The sequence below is a fragment of the Euphorbia lathyris genome, chromosome 8, assembly GCF_963576675.1.
Source record: "Euphorbia lathyris chromosome 8, ddEupLath1.1, whole genome shotgun sequence".
In the NCBI taxonomy this organism is placed as follows: Eukaryota; Viridiplantae; Streptophyta; class Magnoliopsida; order Malpighiales; family Euphorbiaceae; genus Euphorbia; species Euphorbia lathyris.
This window is the reverse complement of record NC_088917.1, coordinates 54,760,856-54,778,464: the sequence shown is the minus strand read 5'-3', so window position 1 is coordinate 54,778,464 and position 17,609 is coordinate 54,760,856. Positions and strand designations below refer to the sequence as shown.

Genomic DNA, 17,609 nt, shown 5'->3' with positions numbered 1-17,609 from the left:
TAATTTATTTTGATATCTTCTTTTGGCAGGGCTGCATCTAAGGCAAATCGTGCTTTTGCAGAGACGCGCAGGCAATTTCGAGAAGAGGAAGCCCGCAAGAAAAATCAAGAGGCCATCCCTCAAACTGATACGGGCAAACTCCCTATGGAGACGACTGCTGATCCGCCTCTAAAGAAGAGGCGGCCCAACACCGTTGGGAGTACCAAGATAATGGCGGATGCCATTAAATCCGCCAAGACTACTGAAAAAACGGTTCAGGTAATGCATCTCTTAATTCTTTTGCCTGCTTGTCAGATTTTGAAGTGGCGTATGGTCTTTCTTATGCAGTCGGCGAAGCCCAGTACTGGCGAATCTTGGTCCGCCAAGTTGGCTGGACGAACTTTCGAGGATGAATCGCTTTTGAATAACCTGGACGAAGCTCTAGGACAAGTAGGAGAAGTACAAAGGGGCTATGACCAAATCCCCAGATCGATCCACGTCCAAAAGGGGAAATCAGAGCTTCTTTCAGTAAGTTTTTTGGAAGAACGTGATGATTTCTTTGTTTCTGCTTTTTGGCTAACTTGTTTTGCTTTTCTTAGCTGTACGCTCGCCTTCGTACCTTGGAGAACGGGCTGCTTCAAGATAGGGTTACTGTTGAGAAGCTGGAGAAAGAGTTGGCAAATGCCAATTCTTCCTTTGCCGTTGTCAATGCCAACCTTTCTTCTGCTAACGCGAACTTGGCCTCTGCCACAGCTGCTTTGATTCTCCGAGACAAGGAGATACAGAAGTTAAAGGCAAAGATAGCCTCCGATGCTAAAAATCATGAAGATGCTCTCGGGGAGGCGAAATACACGGCAGGCGAATAAGCATTCTTTTATGGCGAGATGCTTATGGCGTATTTCTCCTTAGCTCATCCCGGAATCGATTTTACAGATCCTGAGTTCGCCGTTCCTGAGCCGGAGGATGTGGCGAGGTTCAAGAAGATGCCTGATGCCAAGGGGTATCTCCGCGATTATGTAAGAAGATGGATGAAAGGAACCTTGCCTGAGGCTAAGCCTTCTACCATAGCTGTGGAGGATGATCTTCAGGAGATACCGTCTAAGGCTGATTCAGAACCAAAAGGAGACAAGGAGGTATCTCTTGGTGGCGAATCTACAACTGTGGAGAAAAAGGATCCTCCAGTGTGCCCTGTTGGTGAGGGAAGCGTAAAAGGGGATGCCCCTGCTATCATTTAGTTTTTGTTTGTATAAGTTTTTGTAAAAACCAGTATGATTCCAAACATTGCTATTTAATTCACTTTTACACTTTTGTGCCCGATAGTGTTTTGAATGTGAATATGTTCAGGATTTTTGTTTGAAGTAGGTGGCCAGCCATACTTCACCATATGAACCTTTGTGAAGGTTTGAAGCTGTTCTATTCCTCCTTAGAGGAAGTAAAGCTGCCCAGGGGTTCGTTTTGCCACCTATCTTTGAGGTGAAACGATCCGCCCGTAGGACTTGTAAGTCCTTCTTAGGGAAGGACAAGAGAGTGTAAAGACCTTGCGTCCAAGGATCGTTTTAACTCTATTGGTGACCATGATCTGCCAAGTGGCGGATCTGTTGTGATTGTGAGGAGTGTTGGATGCCTCCTTTTTATGACTGGAATATTGATATTGCAGTAGTGAATCATAAAAAAGAAAATGGATAATAAAACCAACAATCTTTATTAATGGAAGAAACACCTTATTACAGGAAATAGGTCTTTGCAAATGAGCCTCATTAAAACCTTTAACAAGAAAAACCTCGTGGGAAAAAGCTTGTTAAAGAAAAAAGAGTACTCAAGACCATAGGTGCATTTCATTCTCTGACTAAGTGTTCACGTCGGCTCAAGAGATTCGCCATGTGTGGTAATGTATTGTCCTCCGCATCATCCTTATCCACTGCTATTGTAGTGCATTCCTCTTCTGTTTTCTTTTTAGATTGAGGGCGAATCATTAACGAAGCCGAATAAGTTTCTTGAGCCACTTTTTGACAACCTCTAACCATCACTCCCCCCTTGACCGTAGGAATGTAAAGTGTTAGATGGCGAATAGAGATAAGGGCCGCAACTTCGGAGATAAATGGTCGTCCGAGAATAATATTGTAGGCCAATTGTCTATCTAGGACTGAGAACTCCAGATCTCCTTTCCAAACTTGATCATCCCCAGCAAGTTCGCACTCCAAAATAACTTGGCCTTTCGTCTGAATGGTATGACCAGTGACTCCTAGAATATCGACCATAGTTGGTTCCACTTGGACAGGATCAACTTTGAGTTTAATGAATGCTTCTCAAGTGATGACGTTACATGAACTTCCCGTATCAATCATCACCCGTCTAATTTCCCAGCCTTCAACCATCATTGTGACGACCAGTGCATCCGCATGGGGTGCAATCTCCGGACCTGCGTCTGAAAAAGGGCGATTTAACGATATCCCATCAAGGTTGATCATTTTTGTCTTTTTTGATGCTGGCTGATAACCAGGTCCGCCAGCTATGACATTAATAGTGCCCTTTCCTTTCTTCTTTGAATCCTCATTGGATCTATCATCGTCTTTTCCCTCCGCTTGGATGAACCGATCCAATTTACCTCTTTCAATGAGTCGTTCAATTTCTCGAGCTAACTCCCAGCAAGCATCCGTATCATGGCCATTTTTCCTGTGATATTTGCAATAATTTTTAGGATCCTTGCCTTTATTGGTATACTCCCCCCCTTTTGGCTCGGGGTATGAAATGCTCCGTTTGTGCTGGCTGTTCTCGATCCACATAAGAACCTCACTTTTAGAAGCATTAAGAGGTGTGAAGGAGGTGACAAATGTTGATTTGTTCCTGGAATCTCTTCGTTTGTTTCGAGGAAAATCTTGACGTTTGTCTCTGTCCCGATCTCGGTCTCGAGAGCGGGATTCGCCTCGATCCTTCTTTGGCGATGATGGTGAGCCTCGGCGAATATCATCTACCTCTATAAAATCTTTGCAACGTTCCATTAATTCCGCCATGCTGGTTGGTTTCTTGCGGATGAGGTCTTCTTGCAAACTTTTACAAGTAGTGTTTCTCACAAAGCATTCCACAGCTACGGAGATGTCTACGTCAACGATCTGTATACACAATTGATTGAAACTGTCTACATAGTCTCAGAGGGATTCATTCGCCTTTTGTTTTAACTCAAAAAGCTTTTCGTATTTCACCACTGCAGGAATGCAACCGGCGAATTTAGCACAAAATTCCCTGCTCAATTGATCGAAGCTGTTTATTGAGCCTGGAGGTAGGGATTGAAACCACAAATAAGTCGGGCCTCCTAACCTGGTGACAAACATTTTGCAAAGCACAGGTTCGGTGGCTCGATTGAGTCTGGCCATGATTCTGTATTTTCGAACATGAGCTTCCGGATTGTCTTTACCTGTATAAATTGCCAAATTAGGGATTTTAAACGCTCTTTCAGTTTCCTCTGCTTCAATCCAAGCCGCAAAAGGCGAATCCCTATTGGCGAATGGATTATGCCTAGCATTTTCTTCATTCATTTGAAGCACTAGGGCTCTGACTCTGTCATCAAAATTCTCCGGCTCCGCCCTGGGACGATCTCTTCGTGGCGATCTGCTCGGAGAAGATGAAGAACTCGATTCGGACGATGAATCCGATGGCGAATGTCCTCCTCGTCCGCCTCCCCTTCCTCCTCCATTGCCTCCTCCCCCACTTCCTTTGTTTGGAGGATTCAGCTCGTTTCCTCCTTGTTGACCTCCTGTCAGAGTGTGTCCAACAGTTCCCGAAGATGGATGGGGTGGCGGTCCTCCTAAATGAGACGTTTTTTCCGGTCTCTTACTCCTTTTACGACCAGTAGATGGAGGAGATCTGCCACGGCGTGAAGATTTTGCTCGCCGGGGCGAAGGAGATCTTGGCTGCTTATCTTTGTTCTTTCTGTGCTTTTTGCGAATGGGCTCTTTAAATCCCCCAAGGGACGAATTCGTTCGTGGTCGTCTGGGTACATTCGGCCCATCAAGATTAAACCTTGGAACTTCTGATCCGCCAGGGGGGACCACGTCATTCCTACGGCTTCCTTCGCCAGGAAACAGCTCCCTCATAACTGGTCGTGATCCACTTGGCGCCGTGGTAGTTACCGTAGAGTCAACATTATGAGCTTGAAGGAATGAAGAGCTACGAGCCCCTGGTCCTAGACCAAAGTTTAACGGAGGTAGAGACGAGACCACTGACGTAGAAACCGTACTACTATAAGGAATAGTTGTGAACGCTCGAAGGCGGTCTCCAATTTCAATCCCATATCGCGCCTCGATATCCAGAACACACATATCAAGGAAGGATACTGGGGGCATATTTCCATCGATATTCATTGTGGGAGCGGTCGTACCCGTGTGCCCAGCACTGGATGGTGTGATTGCTGGTGACTCGATCCCCGAGGAGGGATTTAGTATTTCATCATTCATGATGTTTCAATGTGACCGAAAATCCTTTATTGGGTTAAGGATTCCACGATCACCGCACCAATTGATAACACAAATGAAACTTCTGATCGGACCACGTCCCTGTGAGGCGCCGTTGGGATCGGCCGGGGACACTCCGATGCCAAAGTCAGTAACAAATATGGCGAATAAACTGAATGGACAAAGCTTAGTGAAAAGTAAGTATGAGTGAATGTACCTTGATAGCCTAGACGTAGGCTATTTATAGTAGATAGATTTGTAACTCCTAGGTAACCAGAGAGTCTTCATTAATGCTCATTTAATGGCGGTTACAAGTTACTCTTAACCTGGCGGGTTAAGACTATTAATGATTCATTTAATGATCGTTATGGCCGAGTTGACGGTTAGCCGTTATTTAAGTAAATGGAGAGATTCGCCTTAGAGATCCGCCAACGGATCTCTTAGAGCTATCCCAGGGGGATCCGCCGGGCGGTTTCTTATGCCACGTGGCATATTTGAGGCGATTATCTCCTTTGGTCCTTGCGATAATATCCTGATGTTATCAAATTCATATCTTGAGAGAAAACTCAATATTGTTTCAGCACCATATGGTTTTTGCGGCTCCCCCCCAAAAGTTAGGTTTTATTCTATATATCCAAAAAGAGTTATATCCCAATTAAAATTGAGTTAAATGAAATAATTATTAAACTTTTTTTTTACTAAATGATAAATATATATATATTTCTGTTAAGCATGATACTATCACATAAATTTGTTCAAAAAGAATACTACATAAACATACTTAGCTTCCTCTAAATAATTAATTATTTGTAACTATTTAATATATAAAAAATACTATTTCCAAATATAATTATATAATATTAATTATTATTTTTTTCTTTTTATCAAAATGATAAATCGTAATTATTTATTTTAAAAGTTTTAATTTCAAAGGATTTACGTGAATGAATATAATAATATAATAACACCCTCTTTTATTTTACGGGCGTTACAAGTTACCTTCAAAACATTTTTTTGTTTGATAGAGAGTAGCTTATCCCGCACTTCTTGGGTATGACTTTTTCCGGTGGGAGTGATGTTTGTGAGCCGGATCTTGATGTCATATTTGCTTTTGAATAGTAATTAAAGAGAGAGTACAACTTATTTTTCAGACGCATAATCTCATAAGTCCCATCATTCTCATACACCTCTCTATAACACCATTGAACAAAACTAAGCTTGTAACATGGATCTAGGATGACTGCAATTGCCAATATGTCACTAAATAGACAGGTATAGACACATGGTTCGATACGTTAACTACTATCTCTAAACTAGTCCATACCCTTCCATTCGGTCCTACACCAGAAACTGACTTAGGCATTAGAGCGAATTTGTCGGACTTCGATTCCATCTAACATGCATACTGTTTAGCAAGATTAAGAGGGTGTTTGTTTACTTACTTTTCACTTTCAGTTTGCCTTTACACTTTAAAAGGCAGCGTTTTACGTGTTTGGTTAGACTCATCCTGTTTGCCTTTTACCGCTGAAAAGCAGTTTTTTACAAAAACAGAGAATCTCTGCTTTTTGGAAAAACAGTCTTTTCCAAAAGCAACAGCAAACAGAAATAGCAACCAGCAAACAGGAACAGCAAACAGACCCTAACACGACATTGGATCAGCATCACGATTTGAATACTGTTGGGGTCTAATTAAATTTTTGTATTTTAGCATAGGTTATAATTTTTAGTCTATAGTTATTTTATTTTAATTAAATTCATTTTGCAATCAAATAAAAATGTGATAAAAATAGAAAATAATATCAAAAGATTATTATAAAAAGAAAATAGAAATAAAAAGAAAAGAAAAAGAAATAATAAAAATCAGGGGTAAATTTGCACCATTTTTTCAGTAACCCGTCCAGCAACTTCGACGATGAAAACGGACCCCGAAACAGCAAGATATCAGACAGCTATTATTTTTTTCAAAAAGCTCGGGATGTTAGCTTTCCGGAATGTCAAAAACGAAGCTAAAACGAAGCCGGTAGAATTTTTCAAAGAGAAGTAGTGCAGAAAAACGGGTTTGAACTTGTCTTCACATCCCAGGACATATTCAACGGCATTACCTCCATATTTCCAACTCCCCACTCACCCATTTTCTTTCTCTAACTCATGGAAAGGTAGTGGGATCATGTTTGAGAAAAATAAGGGCCACTAACATGGGATTTGTTGCTCAAAATCTTATAAATAGAGCTTAAATCCTTCATTCCAATCCCCACTCAAAAATCAATCAAACCCACTCAAAATCAATCAAAAAACACAGACAACTCAAAGTTTTCTCTCAAATTCTCTGCCAAAATCGGCCTCTTTATCAATCATTAGATTCGTAGAAATCGTTCTTTAGCATCTAATTAGTCTAAACAAGGTCTCAATTCCCAGAATTAGTTCTTGAATCTTCAGTTCCTCACAAAGGCTTTTAATTTTCAGAAACTTCAAATCCGAAATTCTCTTAGTTTAATCAACCAATTCTCAAATCGTTTTTTGCAATCTCTTAGTTAAGTCAGTAAAATCATTACCCAATCCTCGGTTCAAGCTTTCTTAGTCTAAACCAAATTTTGCCATTGTTAAGTTCTTCAAAGCTTCAAGCATTTTCCGTGAAACCAAGATCACCGAAACCTCATTTTCGAGTCATTCTTAGTTTACACACCTATTCCAAATCATATTTGGGAACTTTTTATTGATCTCAATCAATTAAAAGACCCAGAAACAAGCTTTTGAGTTTTTCATCATTGAAAAATTCATCAAACAACCTTTCTGGTGAGCCGCTTTCCAAATTTTATTTAGAGTTCGTTAGCTGATCATTTTAGCCCAAATTATTTTTAATCTCTTTATTGACATCAATTCTAGAACTTTCAATTTTTATTTCGTTAAAAACGACATCCTATAGCCTTCTAAATCGCCCCCAAAGTACCCTCCACGAAACAGAATCAAGCTTTTGGTTTTTCCAACCATCAAACAATTATTCTGTCGCCCAATTTTCAATAATTTATTCCGATTCATTTACTCGATCTTTTTCTGAAATTCCAGTTCTAAACCCTTCCTTCGCATACTAACTTTAAATACTAGCATTCGTCTCGCTATAATCCGACCTCTACAACTCCCGAAATTGAGCTCGAAAGTCCCACAAAAGCATCAATTTAGTCCCATTTTGCTGTTGACTTGGTGGTAAATTTCTGCTCAAGTCCATGAACTCTCCGAATTACTTCAAATTCGCTCAGCACTACCCGGACAACGCAACAGCCCCCGAGCCGATTTTCTGGAGGTCCAATCCTCAATTTCACGCATCCCAACGACATCAAAGAGATCGGTTAATTTTATTTCATCCCGTACATATTTGTTTTTGTGACTTATTTACATTTTTAGCTTTAAAGTTATTATTTCTTTTTAAGTTGTAATTTTCACGCTTTATTATTATTTGTAATACAAAAAATTTTGAAAAATATTTACAAAATCAATAAAAATATAAAAGAAAGTTAAAAATATATATATCTTTGTGTTGTTTTATTGCCTTTATTTTTAGTACTTATCTTAAAAATTGTTTTTCCGACCGACCTGTCAAGTAACGTCGGGGCCCAAAACCGTTGTTTTTATTTTCAGTCATTGTAACGGTCGTCAATCGCTTTTCGTTTAGAATTCAAGTAATTTAGGCGCATTTTATTTGTTTACTTTATTCAATTACCATTTTACCCTTTGAGAACTAGCTTCTCTGGCACGCCCGCATTATTTTTACCATTTTTAATCTCCGCAAACGCGTATCAAGATTGAAAATTGGGATATTTCGAAAATATCGCCAACAAATACTTAATCTGAAACAAAGTTATCAAATGCTATGTAATTTTCTATTTTTTTTTATCTTTTCTCCATATTGTTTTTTATTTCTAACAACCGAAATGCATAATTTGGGAGCTGATCAACTATTTTAGTTTTGTTTTTGTTTTTTAAATCTCATAACCGAATTAAACCAAAAATTTTAGCCTTTTATTTTGACAAATGTATTATCCAATAATAGCGTAATTGATAATTAATTAAGTCAATAAACTGCAAAAACTGCATTGACATCCCCTACACCACACCACATACTTGGAAATCACGAAAGAAAACATGTGGACGGGTCCCACAACCTCCAATTTTATTTTTTAAAAAGTAAAATAAAAAGCTTTCCTGAAAAAACGAAAAACATGTAATTAAAATCTTCTTGTTGGGGCGTTTACGTGAAGAAGCGGGGAATATCTATCTATCTATCTTCGCCATTACACCTTTCTCCTTTTTCATTCCCTTTCCTTCCCCAAATTTCTATTCCATCTCCTGAAATTCCTTCATTTCCAGATAAGTTTCGCACCAACTAGCCTCCTTTCTTCTTCTTCTCCGAATCGGGATTTGCTTTTGACAAATCCTGATTTGGAGATTGCATTTATTTCTCTTTCAATTCTTTCTGTACTCGAGTGCACATTTGAGATTCCGCGTTGATATTGTGGATTTTCGCACTTCATTGGAGGTATATATATATATAAATTTGGCATATACTCTGTTCTATCACAAGTTGATATTCTTGTGCTTATATATTTCATCTCTTGACTTGAGCTTCCTCGTTAAAAATCTTTGGGTCAAATTATGAGAAACTAATACTTCCAACGTATTTTACATTTAATTTTCACTATCGGACGAGTTGTTATGCAATTTGGGTTGTGCGGTTGGCTGGTTTCCTTGTATGATTGAGATTTTAGTGGCTACAGAATTATTTGGTTGCATTTTTCTTTTGGCTGTAGTTGTTTTGCTTAATTAGGATCTTTGGGTTCTAGATGGGGAAACAAAGTGGGAAGAACAAGAAACGGGAGGGAGGGAAATCTGATGACAGTAATAACGTTGGAAATGATAAGGACACTGAGATTTTCAATTCCATGGCTCAAGAATGGAAGGAGGAAGGGAACAAGATGTTTCAAAAGAGGCGCTATGAAGAAGCTAGGATCAAGTATGAGAAAGCCATTAAATTGCTTCCAAAGAATCATATAGATGTATCCTATCTTAGGAGTAACATGGCTGCATGCTATATGCAGATGGGTATAACTGAATATCCTAAGGCCATTCGTGAGTGTAATTTAGCTCTAGAGGTCACACAAAACTATAGTAAAGCACTCATAAAGAGGGCAAGGTGTTACGAGGGTTTGAATAGACTTGATTTGGCTTTGAAAGATGTTAAAATGGTTTTACAAATAGAGCCGAATAATGCTATAGCATTAGAAGTTTCAGAAAAGGTGACAAAAGCACTTGAAGAGAAAGGTCTAAGGGTGAATGGTACAGTAATTGAACTACCTCCAGAATATGTCGAGCCTCCTAGAACTTCAACTGTGCCAAAAACAGTGAAAGAGAAGACGCACAAGAAGAAAAATAAAAAAGATGAGGAGAAGAAAGCAGGGGATGAAATTGAGGAGAAGAAAGCAGGGGATGAAATTGAGGAGAAGAAGGTTGATAGCCAAACTGAGGATAAACAGACTCGGGATAAGGTGATTGTCGAGGAGAAAATTAGTGCTCCAATGGAGGTGCCTAAGAAAAACATAAAACTGGTGTTTGGCGAAGACATCAGATGGGCTAAGTTGCCTGTTAACTGTAGCCTCAATCAACTCAGGGAAGTCATGTCTGATCGTTTTCCAAACTCAGGAGCAGTTCTCATTAAGTACAGAGATCAAGAGGGTGATTTGATTACAATAACCTCTGACGAAGAACTCAGATGGGCTGAAACATCAGTTGAATCGCAGGCCTCTATCAGGCTGTATTTAGTCAAGGTCGATTCTCAGCAGGATCCGTTCTTTGAGAAACCTGAGAAAGAAATAGACAAGCTGGAGATTGGAAGAAATGAGAACACTGCTATAAAAAATGGGAACATTTCAAAAGGCGTGGACTCAAAAAGTGGACAGTGCCATATTGATGAATGGGTAGTAGAGTTTGCTAAGGTTTTTAAGGATCATGTGGGGTTTGAATCTGATGTGTATCTTGGTCTTCATGAACTTGGTATTAAGTTATATTCTGAGGCTATGGAGGACACAGTTACCAGTGAAGAAGCACAAGGCCTTTTCAACACAGCAGCAGAGAAGTTCCAAGAGATGGCTGCTTTGGCACTGTTCAATTGGGGAAATGTTCATATGGCTAGGGCAAGGAAAAGGATTTACTTCACGGAAGATGCTTCAAGGGAGTGTGTGCTTGAACAGATAAAAACAGCATATGATTGGGCACAGAAAGAATATACAGAAGCAGGACAGAAATATGAAGCAGCATCAAGAATCAAATCAGATCTCTATGAAGTCAATCTAGCTCAAGGGCGTCAGCAGTTTGAGCAGGCAAAACTATCTTGGTATTATGCAATTGGAAACAATGTTGACTTAGAATCGTGGTCTTTCGATGAGGTCATGCAACTTTATAACAGAGCAGAGGAGAACATGGAAAGAGGCATGCAGATGTGGGAAGAATCGGAAGTGCATCGCCAAACTGAACTTTCTAGTTTGCTCAAGGTTAGATCTAAAGCAAAGAACATGAGTTTGGATGGGCTGTTTAAAGACACATCAACAGAAGAAGCTGCTGAGCAGACTAAGAAAATGGGATCTCTGATTTATCTCCTATGGGGCACCATACTCTATGAGCGATCACTCATGGAATTCAAATTAGAGCTTCCAGTTTGGCATGAAAGTTTGGAAGTTGCAGTTGAGAAGTTTGAGCATGCTGGAGCTTCCTCAACTGATATAGCTATTATGATGAAGAACCACGTCTCAAATGATAGTACAATGGATGGTAACATAATACTACTGAAAACTTATACATCAGAACTAATTATCTCAAGGTGCTCAGAAGTGAATCTCTTTGATTGCAGGTGTAGGATTTAAAATTGATGAAATAGTAGAAGCATGGAATGAGATGCATGAAGCTAAAAGGTGGCACAGTGAGATTCCCTCGTTTCGGCTGGAACCTTTACTTCGGCGACGAGGTTCTAAAATTTGTGATGCTTTAGAGCTGGCTTGAGTTCTATCCTTTGGAGTTCTTATATCACGCTTGAAACAATATTTATTGCATGTTAAGGTACATGAACAAGAAAACCTTGACACCTCTCTTTCTTTCACAATTTTTTTATGGCTCACTTGTCTATTATGCATATAAAAGTATAGATTTGCCCACCATTTTCAATGATGTTTAGTTTACATAACTGGCTACTTCAACTAGAAAAATATTTGTCTAGACAATAAAGACCTTGCTTCCAATTTCAACTCTATCTGTTTCTCTTTTGTCAAGTGTCAGATATTAAGATATTAATATGAATTGAGTTTTAACTATCAGCTTAAGTTTTTAGTTCAAATTGGTTTCATGACATTGTATCAGAGCCTCTTTGACCAAGTGATCAAGGGTTCGATTCCTATCAACCTCTTTTGTTGATTTAATTTCAGGACATGGTAAGCTGTGTTGTGCACCTTCAAGCCCAGTTAGCATTTGCGTGCGGGGTGTGTCAGATATTAATATGAATTGGACCATAACTATAAGCTTAACCTTTTAGTTCAATTGGTTCCATGATATCAAGAAAGATAGCAACTCAGTTGCCCATGCTCTAGCCAAATATGCTTTGTCTGTCCATGAGGTTGACATTGTGTTAGAAGATTTGCCTTCTGTCATTAGCAATAGTATTGTGTTGGACTTGGTCCATGTTCCTTGAGTTTTCAATGAAGAGCTATTCCCCATCGAAAGAAAAAAGAAAAATAGGGACGCCTTGTTAATGGCTGTTCTCTTGTAATAAATGTCCTGCCATTATTGCTATAGGCTACTGAGGCCTTTTGTAGCCTTTGTGCATGCTGTTTTTGTTCCTCAAGCCATCATCGTAAAGGCTGCTCAATTTTCTTATTCATTTGGAAGCGCCAAACTGTAAACAAATTCAAGTTTCTCGTCAAATAGCATGTTACCAAAAGGACATGGCATGAGTTGTGATTGTAAGGTTTACCTAGTCTAACTTTCTATTGCTTTAAGATTGTTGATTCTTTTTGAAGGAAAATACCATTTAATAAGCAAGTGATCTATGAGTATTGATGATGACGCTGTTACAATTATGTGCAATAGGATAACTGTATCAAAATGGAAATATGTCAAAGTACCAACAATGTAAATAAAAAACAATAGGTGGGAACAAATTCACTTTATGTGTTTTGTTTTATGCAAGAATTCGTAAAATAAGAAGAAAAACGTTGTAGTGTATCAGCAGAACGGTGCAACTAAATAATTATATTAGGAATAATGAGGCAAAACAGATAACAGAATTAGTTACAAGTAAAGACAGTAGTCATGTGGAGATCACATGAATGATAAACTAAATATTCTGAATGCACGAGAGTTTCAAGTACCTTCCCGGGTTCATGTTCATATTTGAGTTGTAGAGTCTTCTCTGTTATTTTCTGTGCCTCCAAAATTTTAGGGCTAAAAGTTCAGATAAGAGTCATCTTCACTGCCAAATTGGATTGCCTCTTCAGGCATCATTTTGTCATGGAGTGCTTAGTGTCATGCATATTCTATGTTTTGTCTTATTATTTAGCTACATGCAGTTATTGCTATTTTCTTATAACATGTTGGATTCAGTTTGATGGCAAATTTTATGGATGAACTCATTGCATGATCTGCAGGTTTCTTGTGGTGTACACGGTAGATGCAGATTCAGCCTCGGAAACATAGGACCAGATAGTATTGTGTGCAATATTATCAGAAAATAGGACGTAACATATTACTTGTTTCATGATGGGGACAAGATCAAGCTATTCAATTTCTGTTTTGTTCACCAACATTGTTCCCTGTCCGCCTTTATAAACATTTTAGTCTAACACAACACTAATGTCTTATAGCAGGATATTACATTCTTCATTCATTTTGTGAAGTAGCTGCAATAATACAAGTTTGTTTGCCCTCTTTGTTCATTCTAAGCAAGAAATTGTTCGATCTTCCTTGTATGTTTTCAGACTCGCGGAGTGGATTCGTATTCAGAGACTTTCTCTCCAAATGCTAGACTTGCTTTTATAAGACTATTCATTTGTCTTGTTGTAACACATAAGTGACTGTCAGGAGTAGCAGAATTAGGAGAATCATGGTTAGGGATAGAAGAATAGAGAGGAGAATAGAATAGGTTAGGAAATTCTAAATATTTTCAATTGTTACCTCTCATTACATAGGTATGACCTTATATAGTCTAAGGTGAGACTCTGATAAGAAAATAAAGACTTACGAAATACAGGTGTGATATAACAGCTGGTCTAACAACTTGCACAATAGTCCAAAACAACTGTTGTATAAGCAAAGATATAACAAAATAGACAAATGACATAAAACTTAATAATAAATAAAAGCTAATAATAATAAACAATAACTAATTTACTTCTTCCTTCTACTGTATTTGACAATACCCTTCTTTAACACCTTCTTATCCCCAAGAATGATAGAATTATGGAAATTGCTTGCTAATTGTAGTTTTATCTTCCCAAGTGGCATCTATTGTTGAGAACCCAGTCCCTTTTCCGAAGCTCGAAGAGGAGCTACTAGCCGATCAAGCGGAACTCCTTTCTCTTCCCCTTCCCAAGCTAGTAATAGGTCTGCTGCAGTCCAAAGTAGTGGAACGGCCCATAGTATTGCATTTAGCTCAAGCTCGGCTCGTTAGGAACAAGATCGAGCTTTTATCGAGCCGCTCATGAGCGGTTCAGTTCATGCTGCTAGTGGGAGTCGAATCTAGGCTCTCCTATCTACACTCCACCCTACTTAACACTGAGACAATTACTTCTCTTGTGCATTATATCACGCGCGCTGCTTAATATACCATTGTGCTAGTAGCTTATATTGTTTAATATTTGACGCATGCATTTATTAATATCGATTTAAATGGGTTAGGCTATGCTTACTTTGTTTTTGACAAAGTAATGCTTACTTTGTCAAAAACAAAGTAAGCATAGAAGGCACATCGATTAAATATGCATAATAATGAATTATTAATAGAAAAAAAAAGAAATGTGGATAATAATGAATTATTAATAGAAAAAAATACAAGAACATGCTCTAATTTCTTATTTATTTATTTCCTTTATATTTTTGTAAGTTATGTTATATAAGAAAATATATTTTTTAAAACATACGTTAGAACATATATTTTAACTTTTAAAACACGAATTATAAAGTTTAGAACGTACCACATATTTTTTTAAAATATACGTTATGGTTTTTAGAACATGTGTTATGTTTTTTCGAACATGGGTTATAAATTATATTATAGAACAAATGAAAAAACGATCCAGATATCTACTGATTTTTTTTAGAATATTATACTTAATTTTTGGAACACAAACTATAAACTTTAGAACATACGTTATGTTTTTTAGAACATGCGTTACGTTTTTTCGAACATGAGTTATAAATTATATTATAGAACAAACACGAACTATGAAGTTTAGAACGTACGACATATTTTTTAGAACATATGTTATGTTTTTTTAGAACATGTGTTATGTTTTTTCGAACATGAGTTATAAATTATATTATAGAACAAATGAAAAAACAATCCAGATATCTACTGATTTTTTTTAGAGCATTATACTTAATTTTTGGAACACAAACTATAAACTTTAGAACATACGTTATGTTTTTTAGAACATGCGTTACGTTTTTTCGAACATGAGTTCTAAATTATATTATAGAACAAATGCAAAAATGATCGAGATATTTACTGATTTTTTTAAACATTATACTTAATTTTTAGAACACAAATTATTAAGTTTAGAACATATGTAACATTATTTAGAACATCGTTCTTAACATTTTAAAACATAAATTACAAAAAAATATAGAGGAATTAAATAAATAAGAAATTGCAGCATGTTTTTGGATTTTTTGTTCTATTAATAATTCATTATTATGCACATTTCTTTTTTTTTCTATTAATAATTTATTATTATGCACATTTAATCGATATTAATAAGTGCATGTGTCAAATATTAAACAATAGAAGCTACATGGACAATGGTATATTAAGCAGCGCTCCATTATGGACAAGAAAAACAATTGTCTTAGTGTTAAGTAACATGGAGTATAAGTAAAGTGGCCAAAGTTTGAATCCCACTAGTAGTATTCCGTTTTTATTGATTTTTAAAACGACGTAGTTTTGAGTGTTCTCACCATAAGGAAGTGTCCTCACCTAAAAAATGGTTCTCACAAGAGTCATCTCCTATATATATATATATATATATATATATATATATATATATATAGAGAGAGAGAGAGAGAGAAGGCATGCCTACCGAATAAAAGCAACTAGCGTAAGACAAGGCATGCCTAGCAATTGTATGAGCAGCCTTGTTTGCTTGCATAGGAACAAAAACAACTTTAAAATCTAAATGATGATCTAAAATATCTCGACATTCCTGAATTATATCTCCTAATTCTGAGATATTATGAAGACTCGATCCAAGCTTTTGCACAATCAATTGTGCATCCACTTCAATTATAATCCGGTAGATGTTCAACGAAGTGAGCCACACCAAACTGTGACGAAGAGCAATAGCTTCCACTAATTGTTATTACTAGACATTCTCTCGAGAAAAAAAAACTTAACAATGTTGTGTTTTTAAATTTAATAATTTATTATTATATTATTATTATCTATCTATATATATTATAAAACATTAACAATGGAGTTGACGTGTCGCTTCCTCCTTTTTTACTGATAAAAAATATAATTAATACATTAATTTTAATTATATTCTTATATTTATCTATAAAAAGATTATTTTATTTTTACTATATCTAAGAGTTCTACAAAATTTAGATTAATTCTTAAAATTCTCTATTAAAATCTTTCTAATTCTCTCCATATTTAAAAAAAATATCAAATTAACAAAATTAGATAATAATAAAGTTGCAAAAGATAATTAAATCATAGAGGAAATTACATAAAAAAAAAATCATTTGATTTTTTTTTTACAATAAACGACCGTCTATTTTTGTGTTTTATCATCACATGATATTTTTATTTTAAAATTGGCTTAATGCTTCTCCAGCCCCCTTAACTTGTCCAAATTGGTCATTTTACCCCTCCAACTAATCGAATGTTCTATTTACCCCCTTAACTCCATAAAAATAGTATTTCTCACCCCCTTAACTTGTCCAAATTTGTCATTTTACCCATTCTCAACTTATCGCATATCCTATTTACCCCATTAACTCTATAAAAGTGGCATTTCTCACCACTTATGATCTTATTTACCCTCTTAACTCCATAAAAATGATATTTCTTATTCCTTTACAGTAGTAAAAAAAGTTGAGAAGAGAAAAAACGAATAAAAAATACAAATAACAAGAACATTAATATAAACAAGTTAAATACATTATATGTAGCGATAATGTACCAAAATAGGCCTATGATTTTTAGAAAAGTATCAATTTAGGTTCCACTTACAAAATAGCATAAATATAGGTTTAACGTTTAAAAAAAGTTATCAATTTAGGGTTCAATAACGGATTGTAAGGGATGAAAAATACCACTTTTATGGAGTTAATGGGGTAAATAGAGGGTGAGAAATACCACTTTTATGGAGTTAATGGGGTAAATAGGACATTCGATGAGTTGAGTGAGTAAAATGACCAATTTGGACAAGTTAAGGAGGCTGGGGAAGCATTAGGCCTTTAAAATATCAGAAATCATGTTTTTAGTTGTTATTTTATCCAAACAATTAATTTATCCCTTTTTGAAAGGATGTGTCTATTCATATAAAAACTGTTTATTTGATATTGTTGAAATATTTTTGACAAGTATAAGACACTTGCATGTAATATAGATAATAATTTAATATTATGTATTATATATATATATATTAAAATAGTAACAATGTATATATCTAGTTGAGTTGTTACTTTCTTTTGTAAAAAAAATATAATATAATATATAATATATTAATTTTAATTATATTTTTATATGTATCTATAAAAAAATATTATTTATTAATATTATATTTAAGAGTTTTGTAAAATTTAGATTAATCCATGAATTCTATCCTAAAATCTCTCTAATTCCCATCATATTAAAAAAAAATAATATGAAATTAACAAAACTAGATAATCATAAAGTAGCAAAAGATAATTAAATTATATATA

General features: G+C 36.2%; 1 protein-coding gene and 1 long non-coding RNA gene across 3 annotated transcripts; both read left to right on the top strand.

Moving 5' to 3' along the window:
- Positions 1 to 222: 222 nt before the first annotated feature.
- On the top strand, positions 223 to 702 carry LOC136202596 (uncharacterized). The gene is made up of 3 exons (XR_010674505.1): positions 223 to 258; positions 328 to 507; positions 579 to 702. It is a non-coding gene; the product is annotated as an uncharacterized lncRNA (long non-coding RNA).
- A 7,950-nt stretch (positions 703 to 8,652) lies between these two features.
- Positions 8,653 to 13,410, top strand: LOC136202802 (protein PHOX1). 2 transcript variants are annotated; one of them, XM_065993694.1, is made up of 3 exons: positions 8,653 to 11,243; positions 11,323 to 11,528; positions 13,109 to 13,410. In XM_065993694.1, exons 1-2 carry the CDS (start codon positions 9,263 to 9,265, stop codon positions 11,469 to 11,471), a joined length of 2,130 nt encoding a protein of 709 aa, XP_065849766.1. In that variant the 5' UTR covers positions 8,653 to 9,262; the 3' UTR covers positions 11,472 to 11,528; positions 13,109 to 13,410. The 2 variants fall into 2 exon arrangements, with proteins under 2 accessions (XP_065849766.1, XP_065849767.1); XM_065993695.1 differs by lacking the exon at positions 13,109 to 13,410 and adding an exon at positions 11,891 to 13,088.
- The last annotated feature ends 4,199 nt before the right edge of the window (positions 13,411 to 17,609 follow it).

Coding starts and splice junctions, on each gene's coding strand:
- LOC136202802 (XM_065993694.1), top strand. CDS start 9,263: ATGGGGAAACAAAGTGGGAAGAACAAGAAACGGGAGGGAGGGAAATCT. Junction 11,244..11,322: donor AAATGATAGTACAATGGATG/GTAACATAATAC, acceptor CTTTGATTGCAG/GTGTAGGATTTAAAATTGAT.